The following is a 20,185-nucleotide window of genomic DNA, read 5'->3' on the forward strand; positions in this document are numbered from 1 at the left end:
TTAAGTAACAGGATAAAATTGGAGCCTAGAGGAAGCTGTTTACCAAATACTAATTTTCTTGACTTCTGCCCTGACTTGGGTCTAGTATTGTTTCCTTTATATAAGCCATATATATAACATATATAGATACATATATATATATATATATAATCACCTCTATATTCCATATATATATCACATATATATCATATAATATATATACACCATATATATCATCTATATATATAACATATATATAATATAAGGCCTCTCAAGAAAAAAAATAAAAGCAATAACATTATATTTCAGGTTTGTCCTTCATACCACTTCTCTTAACGACTCTCTGGAATGCCTTATCTAAATCTTCTTCATTCCTCTAAAGAGACCAATTCTCTAGCTTCAAATTCATTTCACTGCCATTCAAAGATTTCATGATTCAAAGAGATTCAAAGATTCGTGATTTTCTGCCCCTAAGGAAAAATTCTCAAATTTTAAATTGCTTGCATTCAATTATGACCAGACTGTTGTTCAGTAGTTTTTCAGTAACTTGGAGGCCTGTAGATCTAAACTCAATGAAAGTGACCAACAGAGTGACCCTCAAAAAGAAAAGGGAAAGTAAGTTTTATGATTGTGGTATGAGAAAGTTCTGGAAATGACAGTAGAAAACAAGAAGTACTCTGCCTCCTTCTGGTACATGTATTTTAGAAGCTAAAAATGCAATATCTTCTGGGAAGAACTAAGTTTTTGTAAACACAAAAACAATGTAAAAGAAAATCTAGGAGGAAAAGAAGCTTGTCACTGTTAGGAGTTCCATGAAAAAGAAAATGGAAAGAAAGCAAAAAGAAAAGGGTAGAGGTGAGTTTAAAGAATTAAAGAGAGATAATTAGGGAGGGGGAGTTTAATCTCAAGAAGTGGAAATTCTAAATCATAGGGTTCAGGGGATAAAGAGGGCCAGATTTGATAGTCCTAGGATTAGGAGATCAGCAGTTGGTTGGGGCCCTCAACCTTCATGATCCTATGGTAGTGGAGACAATGATGTTGTGCTTATGTGTGTTCACTCTCCAAACATTAGGCATTGGAGTGGGGAGGAGAGGCAAGATATCATAAGAAGCCTGAGTCAATAAATAAGACCTACTGCCAAAAGACCCCAAACAGGATTTCAAATACCACACTTGATAACAGAGCTGTATGCATGCTCCTCCACCTACAGGAATAACTTCCACATGTACATCAATTTGGATGAAACTATACAACTGAAGTCAGATGTGAATTCTGTGCAGTTCTTGGAGGGACAGTTTCCAAGCATGGATTGTCCCAGGCCTCTTTTGCTATCTTTCGGCACATTTGAGAATTAAGAATTGCTCATGTTCAAAATCCCAAGGAATAATAGTTGCATTTAGGAAACTGTGCAGAGGGTTGATTCCTTTAGCTCAAGGAACAGATAAGGAAGATCCCACAGTCACTTTTAACACTGGAAGGAAAATAAGAATTAAGCATTTTTCTGCTTCTGTCCAGTTACTGTCTTGTGACCCATGACAGTTTTGTTTCTGAACAAAACGACCTGAGAAGAGTCATCATATCCAGCTAGGGGAGATAATATTTCTCCTAAATATAATTTAATGCTGGAAGCCTCCACCCATGAATTACTGCTTTTTTTCACAGATCTTCATCCCAGGATTCAATCACAATATTGGGAAGCACCAACTACAATCCAAAGACAAGAAACATTTCTTACCCCCAAAACCTGGTAGAACATAGCCTCCACTGGAAGTATTAAGTTCCTATACCTTTGCCTGGAGACTGAAGCCAGTCAATTGTTCCCCTCATATATCCTTCCAGTAATTTAGCTTCATTTAAATAAGATTGACATATGTGCTATTTTTCATTTTCTGACTTACCACAAAAGCACCAAGTTAGAAAACCTTTGCTTTTGAATAATGGACAAAACCAGTAAGCTCCTCCCAACACCCCAACTCCTTATTTCATTAATATGCTATGATGACACAAAGTAGTCATTGTAAAGTGAGGTGGCCATCTCTATGAAAGTTACTGTGTTAAGTCACAAAGACTAAAGAAAAATGGATGGTGAAAATTTTAAAACAGCCAGAAACAAAAGCCCATGAGCCTCAAAATTGAAGAATGTTTAATTTGAATTTATATTTATTACAATAAAAAATATTATAAAATCAGAAGTAGATTATCTCAATGGCAGATGGATTCAGGAAAAATTCTTTCTTATTCATACTACTAAAAGAGGAAATTTCCATTCATTTAAGTTAATTTTCAACATCTTAAAAAATATTCATGCTCTTCTTAGGTCAATCACAGCCTTAAATAAACCATTCCAATTGAAATTCCATTCTCCTGTACTCCATTCTGATCAGATATATTCTTATCCTAGAAAAGTTTCAAAATAACATCTCTCCATATTAAAAACTCACATATCAAGTACCTAGGATTAGATTACTCCTACTGGCAGAAAAAATAAAGGTGAACAGTCTATTAGTTATATAAAGATAGTAGAAAGATGTAAAAGAAATGTCTTAGCTTCAATTTATCCTCAAATAGGGAAATGTCAGAAACATTATACTTTGAAGCTTAATGATCCTTCTTTCTGTTACTTTTCTTTTCTTTTGGCAAGGCATTTGGGATTAATGATTTACCCAGGGTCACAAAGCTAGTAAGTGACAAGTTCTGAAGCCAAATTGAAATTCGGGACCTCCTGACTCTAGGGCAAGTGCTCTATCCACTGCACCACCTAGCAGTCCCTCTTTTTTTTGCAAGGTAATTAGAGTTCATTACTTTTTCTCAATACTACCAAAGTTAGGGATTTAAGATTTCATTTTAATTAGCTTTTTAAAAATGGATCTTATTGATTTTTTTAGATCACCAGAATTTTTTCTCTTCTCATCTGAGAGAGCCATTCCATATTACAAATAATGTTTTTAAAGGCGAAAAAGGAAAAAAAAAATACCAAAAAAGTCTGAAAATATGTGCAGCACAGCACACCTGTCCGCATCCCATTTCTTCCAAGGACTGACAGAAGGGTGTCTTCTTATTTCTATCATTTGGGTCATACTTGTTCTTTCCAAAGTTTGAACTTTTTCTTTTGATTATTTTGATTATTTCTGTCTCATTCCGTGACATTAATTCTGTTTAATTTCATTTGTATCATTGTAATCACTATGGTTACTGTTTTCTCTTTTCTGTTTCACTCTGCTTCAACTTATGTAGATCTTTCTATAGTTGTCTATATCCATCACATTCATCACTTTTTCTTTTTTTGTGAGGCAGTTGAGGTTGACTTGCCCAGGATTACACAGCTAGTAAATGTTAAGTGTTTGAGATCAAATTTGAATTCAGTTCTCCCTGACTTCAAGGCTGGTGCCCTATCCACTATATCCACCATGCTGTCTAACTTCCCCAATCATTTCTTACAGCATATTAATATTCCATTACATTCATATACCAAAATTCATTTAGCTATTCCCCAATAAATGGGCAACTAAAGTTTATTCTATTATTATTACTTCTTCCCCCGCCTTATTCCCCTAGACCTTTACCTTTTGTCATATTAACATACAAAACATACATGCCAATACAGTCAGAAGTAGTATAAAGTTTTTCCAAGACAAATTTACTAAAAGGTTTTATCTTATAGGGTCTGTCAAGATGTCGCTGTCTGATCCTGATCAGTCCATTTCCAGTATTGTAACCTGAATGAATTACAAAAAGACTCTGGTTATTTTGCTTCCTAGATCACAAATATAATATCCCAAGATCACAGCCCACACTCCCACCTCATATCACTTCAATGGATGAGAATCTGTTTTTCATTTGGGGGCTCACAATTAACTCATAAGCTAAATGAAAAGCACTTCAAAGATCATCTCATCTACTTCTATCATTTTACCAATGAGAAAACTGAGACCCAGAGAGATTGTGATTTGCCTAAAGTCATAAAGGTATTGCAAGACTCATAAGTGAGGACAATGGGCATTATAAACATGGGAAACAGCTAAAGTAAATGTATAAAGGTGGGACCTGGAGTGTCAGCAAGATGAATTCGACTGTACCTTTGAGTTTGGGAAAAGGAGTAATGTGTAATAATACTGGAAGAATAAGATGGGTAAAGACATCTAAATGACTATTGGAGTTCATATTTGTTATTAGAGACAATGAAAAAACATTAGAATTTATGGGAGTGATATTTTGATGCCTTGTGGAGAATGGACTGGATCAAGGAGAGACTTTAAGTAGGAAGTCCATTAAAAAGCTATTGTCCAGTAAAGAGATAATGTTGATCTGAAGTAGGTGATACCTACTTAACAGAAGAGAAGAGGACTTAGGGATGACTTAGAGGTAGAAACCACAAGATTTTTGAATGATTGGGTGTGTGAAGTGAGAGTGAGAAGCTAAGGATGAATTGTGGGAGTGCAAACTGAAAGGAATAGGATGGTGTCTGAATTCTAGATTTTAACCATTTAATTACAAAAGGCAAAAAAAGTATTTATTGGGTGCCTCTTATGTGTCAAATCATTTGCTAAGCATGATGGGAATATTACAAAATAAATATAAGATGAGATTCATAATAGGAATAGGAATAATAGGAATAACATTTTTTCATTTTAAACGAAATTCCATCCAGATTTCTATGCTGATCTAGTATCTTTTCTATATCCTCTGAAGTATCCAACAGACAACGATTATTTGGTCACAATATTTCTCAGTAATTAAGCAGCAAAGGAAACCCAGGTATTTAGAATCTCAAATCCTATTCTCCAGTCAACTATCTGAAAGAGTTTTGGCAGATGTCCTAACTGTAGACAACTATAATTTTTTTTTCTTCTTCTTGATATCAAATAACTACTGAACAGAATAAGAGAGCATTACTTTTTCTGACCTAATTCAATTTCATTTAACAAACATTTACTATGTGCCTCTATCTGAAAGGATGCATAATAAATTCATGCTAATTTCAACAGGACAATAAAAATAGTCCTATATGTTCTAGATTGCCTGGATTGTGTGTTTTTGTGTCCAAGTTGCCTGGATTAACTGTCCCAGATTACATTCTCTGTGTTCTAGATTGTCCAGATTAAGTGTCCTGGGTTGTACACCTTTGTGTTCTAGATTACACAGATTGTGTGTCTTTGCATTCTAGATCATCCTGGTTAGCTTTCCAGATTGTAAGTCTTTGCAACTTTGTGTTCTAGATCACCCAGATTATGTCTTTATATTCTAGATCACCTATATTAGCAGTCCCGGAATACATGCTTTTGCATTCTGAGTCACCGGGATTAGCAGTCCCAGATTGTCTATTTTAGATTACATGCCCTTGTGTTCTAGATCATCTGGATTACAAGTTTTAGTGTTCCATATCACCCAGATTAACTGCCCTGGATTACATGTCTTTGTGTTCTAGATCACCCAGATTGCATGGTTTGTTTGTTTTTTTTTTACCATTCTAGATTGCCCTAAATTAAGTATCCCAGATTATCTGTCTTGAATTACCTGTCTTTGCATTCTAGATCACTGTCCCAGATTACCTTCTTTGTGTCCTAGATCACCCAGATTAAGTGTCCTGGGTTCTTCACTTCAGGCTTGACAATCAATCCATTGCACTATCTACTTGTCCCTAAATCAGACTAGATAACCTCTAAAGTCCCCTCCAATTCTGAGATTCTGTTTCCCTCATCACTCCAATCACTACCTAATCTCTACTTTCAATTTTTCCTAAAAACTCTCCACCTCTTTCCCTACACTAGTCCTTCTTCCACTCAAGGGGTCAGACCATATCACACCAACCCCTTCTGCCAACTCAGTAAACTCCAATGATCCCCTATAACTTCCAAAATTAAATGGAAAAAACTTTATTGGGCATCAAAAACCCTTCACATACCTTTCCAATCTTTTATTATACTTTACTCTTTCCCACATACTTTACTTTTTTAAAATAATAGCTTTTTATTTTTTAAAATACATTCAAAGATAGTTTTCAGTATTCACCTTTGCAAAACCTTGCCCCACATACTTTATGAGCCAGCAACACACCTGCCTTTTTGCTTTTCCCCATTCACAAGATTGTCTCTTTTCTCTGACTTTCCCCCATTCCCGGAAAGCTCCACCTCTTTATGTCTGCCTCCTAGTTTCCTTCAAATACCAGTCAAAAGTCCACCTTCCACAGCAGTGGTGTCAAACTCAAAAAGAAGTTTTGACATTCTTTTTGTCAAAAAGATAAAACCATACATAAGGATCCCTGCAGGTTGCATAAAATAAAATTTAAAATGTAATGTTGTCTATGCTTTATTGTATTTTTATTTATTTCGTAAAATATTTTCCAATTACATTTTACTCTGATTCTGGCTGGACCTGGAAGTAATGTAAACTTCTTATCTGATATCTCTGTTCTGTAGGAAGTCTTTCCTGATTCTCCTTAAAGATAATGCTTTCCCTCAGTAAACATTCTCCAATGGGTCCTGCTTATAGCTTCTTTGTATATATTTGTTTGTATGATCTCTCCACTATTCAACTCTTGAATTCTTTGAGACATGGCCTTTTGACTTTATTTGCATTTCCAAAGCTTATCTCAGTGCCTGGTACACAACAGGATTAAATAAATGTTTGTTGATTGGGCTATTGCAATAGTCTCTCAATTGGTCTTCTTGCATTCTCTCTTCCTTCTCCAGTGTATTAACACTATAGTTGCCAGAATGATATTCCCAAGCCATAGGAATGACCATGTCATTCCCCTACTCATTAAACCTTAGTGGCTCCCTAGTATAGAAACTTGTCTGTTTGGTATTTAAAGTCTTTCATAACCTGATTCCAACCTATGTTTCCAAGCCTCATTACACATTTTTTTCTTTCACATGTTTTCTAAATAGCTAAATTGGCCTTTTTGCTATGTCTGAGACATATCATTCTCTCTCTTATGTCTGTTTTTACACAAGCTTTCTGATCTTCGTGCCTGGGATGCATTTCTTTCATACTTCTTCTACCTTTTAGAATTGCTAATTTCTTTCAAAATTCAGTTCAAATACCACCTTCTCTGTGAGGCTTTTTCTTGATTCTATCTTGATCCCTATCTCCTTCCCCTATCTCCCTCCACCCCTTATCCCGGCCAAATTACTCTGTATTTATTTTTGTATACTTATTTTTATTTATTTATGTGCTTATATACTTATTTACCAACATGTCTCTTGGTCCCATATACAAACCCCCAGATAAGATCTTTGAGAGCAAGGACCTTTTTATTTCTCCATTCCCAACAATTAGCACAACTCCTGGCACAGAATAGTTCAGTAATTGTTATCATTTGGTTGGTTGACTTTCAAAAAACCTAATTATCCCACTTCTTCGTTCCATTTCTCTCTGATCACTTCTAAATGTAGGTAGTCTCCAACTTCTTCTCTCAGCCTGCTTCTTTTTTCTGTCTTTGCCCTTGGAGATCATGCCAAGCTTCAACTACCATCTTTATGTGAATGACTCCTAGAAGTATGCTAGTAAATGTTTAACAATAATTTCTAAAAGGGGAGAACACAATATGAACAGCACATTTTTAAGTTTAATCTGCATCATTAAGACTTTCTCCATCACTTGAAGGCTTAACAATCAGCAAAGCAAGAAATCAAGCCTTTATTTATAGCATTTGCCAATTTCCAAAGTGTTGAATACCCACAAAAATTTAACAATCAGCTCTCAGAATTAGTAGGAGCTGGCTCCAGCACACCCCAAACATCACTGATTATTAAATATAGAGATTTCTGGCACTCTTTTGAACACTGGTACTATATTTCCAACTATCTACTGGACATCCACATAGAAATGCCACTAAAATGTCAAACTCAATGTGTCTAAAACCAATGCAGGGTTTCCTTCAAAACCAGTTTCTCTTCATGACTTTCTAACTTCCTTGAATGATTCTACCATTTTCCTAGTCACTCAGGCTTATCTTTGGTCTCAGTTTTCTTTGCCACCCACACTTAATCATTACCAAGTCCTGTTGATTTGTCCTTCACAGCCAGTCTTGGATCTCTCCTTTAATTTCCATTTCTTTACCACCACCCACCCATGATTGTTGCCTGAACAAAAAAATAGTGCTTCCAAACTCTTCGCTAACTTATCCAACAGACCACTACAAGACTAACTTTCCAAAAAAATCAATTCTTCAATCATGGCACTATTCTTCTCAAAAATTAATGCATCCCTGATGTGTTTTGAATAAATTCTGTGTTCTTTACTTAGGCAGTCAAAGATTTCTATAACCTGACCCAATCTACCCTTTTCTGCCAATTTGTCACTAATTCCCTATAGGAATTCTGTGTTCTGAATACTCATTCCCTAAATACTCCAAATCATTTCTAGCTTTTACACCCCTGTTCATATCAGTCTCTCATTCTACTGTACACCCCCTTCCCAATCTTTCTTTATGGAAATTCTATCCATCTTCAAGATATAGCTCAAATGCTATTAACTCTTCTATATCCTAAATATTCCATTCATGGGTTGCACTGTGGCAATTCTGAACATTTTCTTCTTTTCTAAATTGTAAGCTCCTTTGTACCTTATTGATAAAATGTGTAAAAGGGCAGAATATACAGACCTAGACAAGGTGACAGATATTAAAAGAAAGGATGGCAGTTAAGCCATCATGGAATGATTAATCAATCCAACTCTATTTTACTTATGGTCTTGATGTGAAGGAATTATTCATTCATCAAAATTTCTTCTATGTCAGCTGTTTTAGTCACCTGGATGTGGGACACTTTGCATTCAGAATACAAAATGCTTTTTCTAAACATCTAGTTCTGGGATCATAAATTAAGAGATGGATATCCCAGATAGTGCTATATTAGAAAATAATGGAGGTGGGAGTATAATACCACCTGTGAAGAAATGTGCAAAATCCTGAGGGAAGTAATTGAGAAACATCTTCCCTGCTGAATTTGATGAAATGATGAGATAGTCTTCTTCCTGGAATGACTTTACTGCAATCTATTTGAAAGAAAAATGTTGTTTAAGGGCCTATTGAGAGCCTGTTCAACCTTGAGGGTAAAGTTCCTTGGCCAAGAAGAAAGGAAATGGTTCAGCTAATACTGTTCAAACAGATCCCTTATGTAACATATGATATTATAACAGCCTAGGATCATACATTCACAGCTTAAAGGCTTTTGAGGTCATCAAAGTTAATTTCTTCGTTTTATGTATATGCAAAGTGGGGTTGAAGGAAATTAAAAGTTACCTCAAATCACACAGGTAATAAATGATGGAGTGAGAATTTAAACAAAAGGCCTCTAACTTCCAATCCAGGGCTCCTTGTACTACACTATCACTCAAAAACAAAGTTCTTTGCCCTTAAGTGAAAATGCTCAAATTTTAAATTGTATTTTTAAATTTTTTTCATGAAATTTAAATTTGGTTTAACACATAGCTTTTGAATTCTTTAGTCCCTTTTCTTGACTTTCCTATAAGATAAGAAAATATAAATAAAAAGCTCTTAAGAAGAAATGATCTACATTTCTTGTAAATCATATGAAATGTATTAGAAATATTAACCAATTAACATCATTTCACTAGGGAACCTAATGAAAACTTTTTATAATCTAATGGAAAATTGAAATGACTAAGATTAAAATAGAAATTACAATTGTCAAAATAAAGGGGAGAAAGAAATGTCTGCAAGTTTCAATAATAATATCAAGAATCTCTCCAGAAACTAAGGAAAGGAAAATGGAAAATCTCCCAACATGAGCCAATTTAATTGTTGTTTCATCATAATCTTGTGCAGAAGGGGAGCTTTGAATTTACCATATCAATTATGTGGCGCTTATCACCTGATTTCCATCACTGAGTTATCAGATACACAGGGTCACCAACTTTCAGACTTCCAATTTTTTCCACTGAAAAATACATCCCAAAGAGTGGGGATGACTTGTATATATGCTTCTCAGCTGGATCACAAAGGCGGTAACTGAAGAGGACAAAAAAAAAAAAAAAAAAAAAACAATTTAAGGCACAGGGAGAAAATGTAATATAAAACAAATACACTACCCCAGAGAGTTATGCAAACAACTCCTAAAACCTCTCTTGGAAAACTAATAGGAGTTAAAATGCAGGAAAGAAATTTTGGCACTCCCAAGAGTATCCTATTATTATAAATGGACTTAAAAGCATTATATTTGCATCTATGTTGAGACCTCCCTGGAAGCCACTAAAAAAAACTTTTACTTTACCTGTTCTAAATATGTTATCTACCTACATAATTCAATTGCATAATACTTTGAATGGAATAGAGATGAAAAAAGAAATTACTCAAGATTCCCTTGGTTGGTTAGTCATTTCGGTCAGGCACAACTCTTTGTGATTCCATTTGGAGTCTTCTTGGCAAAGATACTGGAGTGGTTTGCCATTTCCTTTTCCAGTTCATTTTACATTTGAGGAAACTGAGACAAACAGGATTAAGTGACTTTCTCAGGATCACCCAAATAGTGTCTAAGACTGAATTTAAATACAGAACTTCCTGACTCCAAGCCTGGTGTTCTATCCACTATATTCTCTTAGGATTCTGACAAATTTGTAAACTTAACAATGAATCAATCATTGGGGTTCTAGAACAGAATAGTCAACCATGGAAGACAGAATAGTATTAACAGGAACTTGGGATGTGATCTGATGCAGAACTTGAGTCTAGGTCTCCCAAGTGAAGAAACTAACTTCATTGCATCTAAAAATCTAAGATTTGAAGGGTTCTAGACTCATTCAATTCAGTCCCTAACTACCTACATGAACTTACACTTAGTTCTGCCATGATAATATTGACCATAATACATGACAATATCAGAAGTATTAGATCCTTTTCCCCCAGTCCCCTAGCCCTTCTCCCTCAGCAAATAATCTACCTCTTCAGTGTTTCCAGAGGCTCTTTCCTGGTTATGATCCCAGTGTCTGGGTCCACTGTGGTCATGATACATCTGCAACACAGGCAAGACTGAGTTAAGCGAATATGCACAATAATCAACTAGGCAAAGCTTTAAGTATTGAGTTTGGTTAGAACTTTTACCTGGGGCAAGACAAAACCTTTTTCATTTCAACACTCCCAATTAGGATTTCATCCCAGGTATCCTAGGAGAGATAAGTTTAATTTTTGAATAAAAATATCTTCAGATTTTGCAACCACTTCTAGTAGGAAGCAAAAATAGCTGGATTGTAGTGAACAACTCCTGTCCTTCCTTAAAAAAAAAAAAAAAAAAAGTCATTTATAAAGATCACAATCCTGAGAAGTTTTTAGAGAATGTAATCTAACAGGGCTTTGCAGAGAAACAAGATTGTTGTTGTTCAGTCATGTCTAACTCTTCATGACCCCTTTCGGGGTTTTCTTGGCAAAGGCAGTGGTTTGCCATTTCCTTCTCCAGCTCATTTCATGAGAAAATTGCAACAAATAGGAGTAAACATCTCTCTCAAAGTCACACAGTATTTGAAATCAGATATTACTAACTTCAGACCCAGATACTCTATCCACTATGCTACCTAACTGCCCAAAGCTACTGTAGCATTTTACTAACTGTGCTGTGCCCAAGGAATAGACCAATCAATGGAACCTCTGTCTTCTATCTTCTCCCCTCCAGATCAGGATTTCAGGCATAGGATTAGGGGCAGGATTCTGACATGCACATTCTTAAAAGGAAGTTTTAGGGGCGCTCAAGTCTCAAGGTTACAATTACACTACTATAAACCCTATAAGGTCATCCAATCAAACTCTTACCTGAATAAGAATCCCTTCTAAGACATGCTTGAATGCTTCCAGGGAAGCCTCAGATTATAATGTGGTTGTTCCTTTTAGATTTATCTGTATCTTTACAATGACTGAATCAAATTGTTCTCTGTAATTAGGTCTAGGAAATTAGTTATCCTTTATAACACCATTTCTAGAAGGAAATTCACTCTCTGGAAAAGAAGTTAACTTATAAACAAAGTTTTGCAATCAAAATCCATTTTGAAATTGGAGACTGATGGAAAAATAAATATTTCCAAATCATTTTCTGATATCCCATTTATTTCAAACAAGTCAAAACCATAAAAACTGATAACAAGATAATTTGCAGATGTAATAGCATTTGCCTCATTATGATAACTGATGTAGATCTTGTCTTAAGAGAGGTCAAGACATCTGCTATAACAGATCGTATACATTTCACCACAGGAGGGCAATGCAGTCACTTACAAATACACCTGTAGTTACCTTTCTAAAAGTTGTAACACTTGAGTCACATTCAATTCAATGCCTTTCTGACAAGTAATGAAGATCTCAACAATTTGAAGCCATAAATCTATGTTAATTCAAAATGGTAGTTGTGAATTTAAAGCCACAGAATCCTGAATTTCAGTGAAAAGTTTCTCACAATCAACCAAATCATTTCCAATGGAACAGCAATGAACTGAACCAGCTATGCCCAGAAAAAGAACTCTGGGAGATGACTAAAAACCATTACATTGAATTCCCAATCCCTATATTTATGCCCACCTGCATTTTTGATTTCCTTCACAAGCTAATTGTACAATATTTCAGAGTCTGATTCTTTTTGTACAGCAAAATAATGTTTTGGTCATGTATACTTATTGTGTATCTAATTTATATTTTAATATATTTAACATCTACTGGTCATCCTGCCATCTAGGGGAGGGGTTGGGGGGGGGGTAAGAGGTGAAAAATTGGAACAAGAGGTTTGGCAATTGTTAATGCTATAAAGTTACCCATGCATATATCCTGTAAATAAAAAGCTATTAAATAAAAAAGAAAAAAAAAAAAAGAAAAGTTTCTCACAGCCATGATTTGGTGATAAGTAATCTTTACTAAGCATATTATTCAGCTCTTACAACACATGCAGGGAAGTAAATTGTCTAAATTTCAAAACAATTTTTTTGGTAGCTTCAGATGTCAAACTTGTAGGTTCCTCCTAAATAAAAGCATTATTTAACATTTGTAAATAAATTCATCTTTTACATGAAAGTAAAAGTATATGTTTAGGAAAAGGTGAACAGGCTCCAGATTTTACTGGATGAAAGATATATAGAAGGGGGAAATACTTCTATGGTTTTTAAAAGATAATACCTAACATTTATATAAGATAAGATCTGCAAGGAGTTCTAAATGTGTTGCCTCATTAGAGCCTTACAATGAACCTGTGAGGTGATATCATTATTCTCACCTTACAATTGAGGAAACTGAGGCTGATCAAGTTTAAGTGACTTGCCCTTTTAAATAAGAGAGTGTTTGAAATTCAAATCAGGTTTTTCTTATTCACTACATTATCCTGTCACTCTATGTGGTTGCAATGTATTTCCCTCCCTTTATTATAAAGATAATCTATGAGTATGAAACTGACTATTTTTTTTGACTCAGTAAATGCGTTTGCTGGTTTTCTAGAATATTTTTTTCTTCCTTTTTTTTAACCTTTTGTTACAAGAACTGACTCTTTGGATGAATCAGAAGATAAATTTCAGAAATGAATATGAATATGAGTAAACAAAAACTATTAATAAGAAAGTGATGCTGGAAAATTTTAACCTTGGGATTTTTTGAACTTGTTTATACTACAAATTATTGTGAGTTCCCTCTGTTTGTGTGTGTGTGTGTGTGTGTGTGTGTGTGTGTGTGTTAAATAAAGCTAGGCTTTTAATATGTGGTAGCCAATTTGCAAAACAAAAAGAATAAAATGAAATTAAATGCAGATCACCCAAGGGCAGTAGATATACACATAGTTAATCTAAATAATCTGAAGCATGTTACCAAAAAAAAAAAAGACTATACACAAGAAACAGCCTAAAAGATATCATTAGAGAGATGAATGATCAATTAAGGAGTGGGGAAGTCATGTAGAAAGACTGAAAGATGACTAGTGGACAGGCCATATGTACCAAGAACATTCAAAAAAATGTTAAAAGATAAAAAGAAATTCCTACCAGCAAGCTGTGTGGATCTCCTATAAAGTGTTTACATAAGGACAAAGAAAAGTCCACTGTGGAATAAAAGAAGATTTCACAGAAGAGGTGATGACTGAGCTGAGTTGATCATTCATCATTCATCAATTAGAGGCAGCTTTGCTTAGTGAATGGAGATGCCTCTGAGGTATCCTTTGCCTCATTTCTTAACCTAGCCTTTAATCACTGAATGGGTGTTGCCTCAGACAACCTGAGACCTGGGAAAGAATTTTAAAATGCTAAATTCTTCCCACTACATATGGAGCCATTTCCATTTATTTTGACCAATGTCTTGCCACTGAACATAGATTTCTCTGGAGGAGAAAGAGAGGCTGGTGATTTTTTATAGCTCCATCACACTTAAATCCAGTTCACTTGCAAGCTAAGACATCACTTTGCTGGTGTCATTGGTCCTCTTTCAGAATGAAGGATAATCAACAAAAATTCTGGAAGATAAGAGTTCAGCTTTTGCCTCTGAACCTACTGGCCATGAGACCCTTAATCCTCTCCATGCTCTTTGGATCTATATATGAGATACAATGGTGGCAATCTGCATTGATAATGAGAATTTCCTCACATTTCCAATAAATGGGAAATTCCTTATATCTATGAAGGCATAGGTCCATTCCCTATGGCTAGTCATCTCTGCACAAAGTAGAAGCATGTCTCTCTCCTAGAAAAGAAGGTCAAGAGAATGGAAGAAGTGAGAATTTGAATTAATTTCAATTTGCTGAATATGAAGTTTAGTTCAGAAAAGTAGCCAACTGAGAAACAAAGGGTGATGTCAGGATTTGAAGCCAAGCCTAGTCTAGCATGCTTTCAATGGTACCATATTGCCTCTATTCTGTGATCTCAGCAATCACCCTGATGTGAACTCTGAAACTAGCTTATTCTCTTCTCTTCTCAGTAGAAGCTAAAAAGAGCCCATCCTGATATTATCAACCATTACCAATACACAAAAGAGTCAGCTTTAACTCCATAATTGCAACCATAATTGCATTCAAAAAGGAAGCTAGTTCTCCAGACTACCTTATTAGCCCTAAGCAATGTGAACTCAAAACCATCTTACTGTCAGGAATTGAAGCTTTCCCACACTGTCTCATTAATATATTTATTACAACCTTGGTGGGAACTCAGCTTTTCCCAAATTATATTTAAAACAATCTCAACATCTCAATACACATTATTGTCACTCCCAAAATCCCACCTTTATTTCCCCCCTTCTCTGATCTCCAGTCATTTCCCCCAAAGCATGTCACATCTTTTCTTGTGAATAAAAGTAACTTTGGGCAAAGAGAATACCATTGTGATTTCATCACCTGCCCTTTGCCCCTTGTGCCTTGCCTTGCAAATCAGGAATTGGTCTCCCTAGCTTCATCAGGCCTAAACCCATAAACCTCAGTTTGTAGAGTGGGTGCATGAATTCATGGACAAAATTGCACTTTGTTTCAAACCTGTTTTTCCCAGGAATGTTTTTTTCTATATTTATGAATGATAATAATAGATTGATATTTACCTAATGTTTAAAATTTATAAACTATTTCACAGATATAATCTCATTCCCTTCTCCCCCCACAAGGACCATGGGAGGTAGACATGATTATTATCTTCATTTTGTGAATGAAGAACTGAGACTGGAAGAAATTGACTCATCCAGGTCACACAGCTAGGAAAGGTCTGAGATGGTATTTAACTGAAATCTTCTTATCTCTGGACCCAACATTCTATCTAAAGTTCCACCAAGCTGCTTCAGAAATAGACGGACCCTCAATATGCAATATACAGACCATATTGCACCAATGAATACAATGGTCTGGGAAGAATTAAAAGTGAGCATCATCTCAATTCTGATGGACATGGCTCTCTTCAACAATGAGATGAACCAAATCAATTCCATTTGTTCAATAATGAATAGAACCAGTTACACCCAGCCAAAGAACTCTGGAAAATGAGTGTGAACCACTACATCGCATTTCCAATCCCTCTGTTTTTATCTGCTTGCATTTTTGATTTCCTTCTCAGGTTAATTTTACCTTATTTCAAAATCTGGTTCTTCTTGTGCAGCAAAATAACTATATGGATATGTATACATATATTGTATTTAACATATACTTTAACACATTTAACATATATTGGTCTACCTGCCATCTGGGGGAGAGGGTGACAGGAAGGAGGGGAAAAGTTGGAATAGAAGGTTTTGCAAGGGTCAATGCTGAAAAATTACCCATGCATATATATCTTGTAAATAAAAAGCTATAATAATAAAAAAGTGAGCATCATCCAGGGAAAACTATCAGTCTGCATTGTCCTTCCTATGTTAATTCACTTATGTTGCAGAACTCTGCTATTTTTATTTAGTTGGCCACAACATTAAAATGGCCACATATTCCTATATGAAGATAAAAGTCACTTATTATACAAAAAGGACAAGATGTTTCATAATTTAAAAGGCATTGATGATCCCTTTAAACTTGCCCTATCATTGAAATTGGAACATTTATAGAAGTTAAAACTCACCTATAGTTAAAAAACAAACATCATCCATCCAAAATATCTAAGTAGTGGTGTTTAAGTTTGGATTGTCAATAGCTTTTCCTCTTGTTTGTCAAGTCACTAGAATATGCAACTGCTTCCAGCCAGGAATATGAAAAATGTCCTGAATTCCCCTAAACACTGAGCTCTTTTTTTTTTTACAGTATTTTGTGTGCTTACTGTTTTATAGCAGAACACTCAACACAGATCCTAATTAATAAATATTTAGCTGCAGAAAAATAATTATATATATATTACTTAAATACAAATGAGAGACATGATTTTTTAAAAATAAATTTGTTATTAAGTTACTTCAGTCATGTCCAATTCTTCATGATTCCATTTGAAATTAGGACATACTTAGATTACTTTCTTCAATTCATTGCACAGGACAAGAATACAATCTTCACTCATATCTCTAAGAACATTGGGCTGAGCACCTTTGAAGAAAGTTTTATCACCTTCATGTTTTTTTCATGGTAAAGAAAAACAAAAGCAAAAAATTTTTTATTTGTAATCTTTTGGTTATTTATAAATCTTTGTATTTTATTATTTTTAGATGTAATTTTTTTAATTTCAAAAGATCTTTATAAATGCTTTGATTGTTGTTCCATATACAACCTTTTTTAGCCCAAAATAAGAAGGGCTGTGACATCTATAATGGTCCTTCAATAAATGCTTATTTGGGCCAGTGACACAACTCATTTCTTCAGCCCAGGAAAAAAAGATTCAGAGAGCAACAGAAACTAAACAATCATATAGTTTTTTCCCCTAAGACTTGAAAACTCCAGATGTTTAGCCAAGATTTAATTTCTCTCCTAGCTCTGATATGAACTAATTGTATAACCTAAGACAAACTGCTTACCCTTTCTGAGCTTTTGCTTCTTCCTTTAAACTAGTTCCTTCCGTTCTCTAGTTCTGTGAGTATCACCTTCATCTTTAGCAATCTTCCTCCAGCAGTCAATTGTCCTATTATACATAAGTTCTCTTGTACTCAGACTGTATCATCACTCACCACCTTACCATATCAAAGGGAGAGAGAAGAAACAACTGCTCCAGCAGAAACTATGCAGTCTTCCAATTTATTACAATCTGAATGATTTTAGCATCTGGAAGTCCTATACTGTATCATGGATTCCCAAGGATGCAGCTCTATAGATAAGAAGCATTTGCTTTAAGATGTTGAAAACTTAATGGAGCCAAGATGGCAGAGTAAAGGCAGGAACTCAGCCAACCTCTACCCCAAACCACTCCAAATTCCTTTAAATAATGACTGTAAACAAATTTTAGAGTGTCAGAACACCCCCCAAAAATAGAGCCGAACAATGTTCCAACCAAAGGCAACTTAGAAGGTCAGCAGAAAAAGTCTGTTACACAAGGGTGGGGGAGTCTAGCATGCAATCCTGGCGCAGGCTGGGCCAGTGCAGACCCAGTCCAGCCCCTCCCCTAGGCCTGGCCCATGCCAGGAAAGCAGGAATGGGGCTAGGGACCTTTGAATTAGTATCAGTACTGAGGGCTACTAGACATCTCAACCCAGGTCAGCAGAAAAGGTCTGTGGCAACACAGTGGGAGTCCAATGTACAATCCCAGTGAAAGCTATCCCAGCACAGCCCTACCCCAACCCCAGCCCCAGCCTCAGCCCCAGCAAAGCAGGACTCTGCTTGCTGCTTTAGTAAACTAGATCTTATAGCTACAATGGAGTGAGGGCACTCCTAACAATTCCAGGATAGAAAAAAATGGACTTGTGGTGAGTTTCCTAGAAGGATCTCTGAAAACAGCTTCTCAAAATCCCGAAAATACCTATTTTTTACTTATCCTTCAAGACAAAATTAAGGGCCTAGGTGGAGTGAATTATCTAAGGACCTTTGTTAAGTTACTCTGCCAGAGGAGATGCATTCTGGGAAGATGGAAGAGTGAGTCAGAAATTTCTAGGTTCTCCAGATTTCCTCCATAAATATCCTTATTCCTTTGGAATTCTGACTATACAGTCTATTATACTTTAAACTGCTTATTAGTAGTCATTTACTTGTGTGGTTTATCTACTAGAGAAATCTGACTATTTCAATGGGGCCATTGAGACAGCAGTGAAATGCCACCAGCTAGGAAATCCTCTGTAAAGGAGATTGCCTCTTTTGTCATGGCTACAAAGGAAATGATGGAGTTGAAGGCAAAGAGTCAGTGTAAGAGAACTGAAGGCCAGGAAGAGCATGACTGCTTAGCCAGCTACAGCTCCCCAGAGTGGACCAAAAAGACCATGAGTTCCTAATCTGAGATCTTTGACTGATCCCCCATCAGGGGATCCATGAATTTAGATGAAAAAAAATCACATCTTTTTTCTTTTTTTTTTTCTTTTCCATATAACTGGTTTCCATTCTAGTCCTATATATTTTCTTTTATGCATTTAAAAAGAATTATTTTGAGGTCCATAGGTTTCATTAGAATGCCAAAGGGGAATCCATGACACAATAAATATTAAGTCATTTCCCTAAATATAAATGTAAGACTTTTAACTTAAAAGGAATGTTAGAACAATTTGCATTTTAGCCATGATAAACCCAAGAATATTTCATTCCCAAAGATAGAGCTTTTCATAACATAATGGGTTGATGAGCAGAGGATTCCTATAGGAAAAGGTTTTTAGCCACCCCAAGAAGAATAGACCTGGAAGAGAACTTAGAGATCATATGGTCCAACCATTTCATTTTACTAATCCTGGCTCCAATCAACAAATTCAAGGTCATATAATGAATTGTCCTATTATACATGACAAGTTCTCTTGTACTTAGCATCGTTTCAGATTTCAGATTTACAAATTGTCAACTTATTCAATTCAATTCAAAGAATTGATTTAAGCACCTAATACTTGTAAGGCTATATGACAGACCATGCAATGAATATCGTTCTGACCCCCAGTCAGATGATTCATTTTCCTGAATTTAAATCAGACATTAAACACTTGCTAACTGTGTGATGCTGGGAAAGTCACTTATCCCCGTTTGCCTGAGTTCATCTATAAAATGAATTGGAAAAGGAAATGTATCTTTGCCAAGGAAACCCTAAATGGAGTCACAAAAAGTTAAACATGACTGAAAAATAATTGAATAAATAAATGTAATTAAAAAAAATGTAATAAATAAATAATATATAATAAATAAATGTGTAAAACACTGTGCTATGCCCTGAAGAAACCAAAACCAAAATGAAAATAGTCCCAGCACTCAAAGATCTTATCTAAGAAGTAAACAGACAGAGCAAATAAGTATAAAGTCATTTGAGAAGGAAAAAAAGCACATCAACCTATGTCATAGAAAAGGTTTTTTAGAGAGTAGCACAAATTTTTTACTAAAACGAATGTTAAAAACTATCTTTACATATATTTGGAAAAATAAAATACTATTGAGAAAGAAGGAAGGATTGAAGAAAGGAACAAAGGATGGAAGGAAGGAACAAAAGAAGGAAGGAAGGAACAAAGGAAGGAAGGAAGGAACAAAGGAAGGAAGGAAGGAAGGAAGGAAGGAAGGAAGGAAGGAAGGAAGGAAGGAAGGAAGGAAGGAAGGAAGGAGAGAGAGACAGGAAGAGAGAGAGAGGGAGGAGGGAAGGAAGGAAGGAAGGGAAAGAGAGAGAGAGGGAGGGAATAAAGGAAGGAAGAATGAAACTATCTTTACATGTTTGAGAAAATAAAATACTATTGAAA

General features: G+C 35.4%; 1 protein-coding gene across 2 annotated transcripts in view; it reads right to left on the reverse strand.

The window, feature by feature from the left end:
- Window positions 1–2,898: 2,898 nt before the first annotated feature.
- MTARC2 (mitochondrial amidoxime reducing component 2) overlaps window positions 2,899–20,185 on the reverse strand; it is a 31,868-nt gene continuing 14,581 nt past the window's right edge. The window contains exons 5-8 of one of the 2 annotated variants that reach the window (XM_003767722.4): window positions 11,042–11,103; window positions 10,881–10,952; window positions 9,816–9,952; window positions 2,899–3,695 (exon numbers count right to left, since the gene is read on the reverse strand). In XM_003767722.4, the coding sequence (XP_003767770.1) occupies window positions 9,826–9,952; window positions 10,881–10,952; window positions 11,042–11,103 (261 nt within the window). In that variant the 3' untranslated portion in view covers window positions 2,899–3,695; window positions 9,816–9,825. Of the gene's footprint in view, window positions 3,696–9,789; window positions 9,953–10,880; window positions 10,953–11,041; window positions 11,104–20,185 lie in introns of both variants that reach the window. The other variant, XM_012547893.3, reaches the window with a different exon arrangement.

The sequence above is a fragment of the Sarcophilus harrisii genome, chromosome 4 (assembly GCF_902635505.1).
Source record: "Sarcophilus harrisii chromosome 4, mSarHar1.11, whole genome shotgun sequence".
Classification (NCBI taxonomy): Eukaryota; Metazoa; Chordata; class Mammalia; order Dasyuromorphia; family Dasyuridae; genus Sarcophilus; species Sarcophilus harrisii.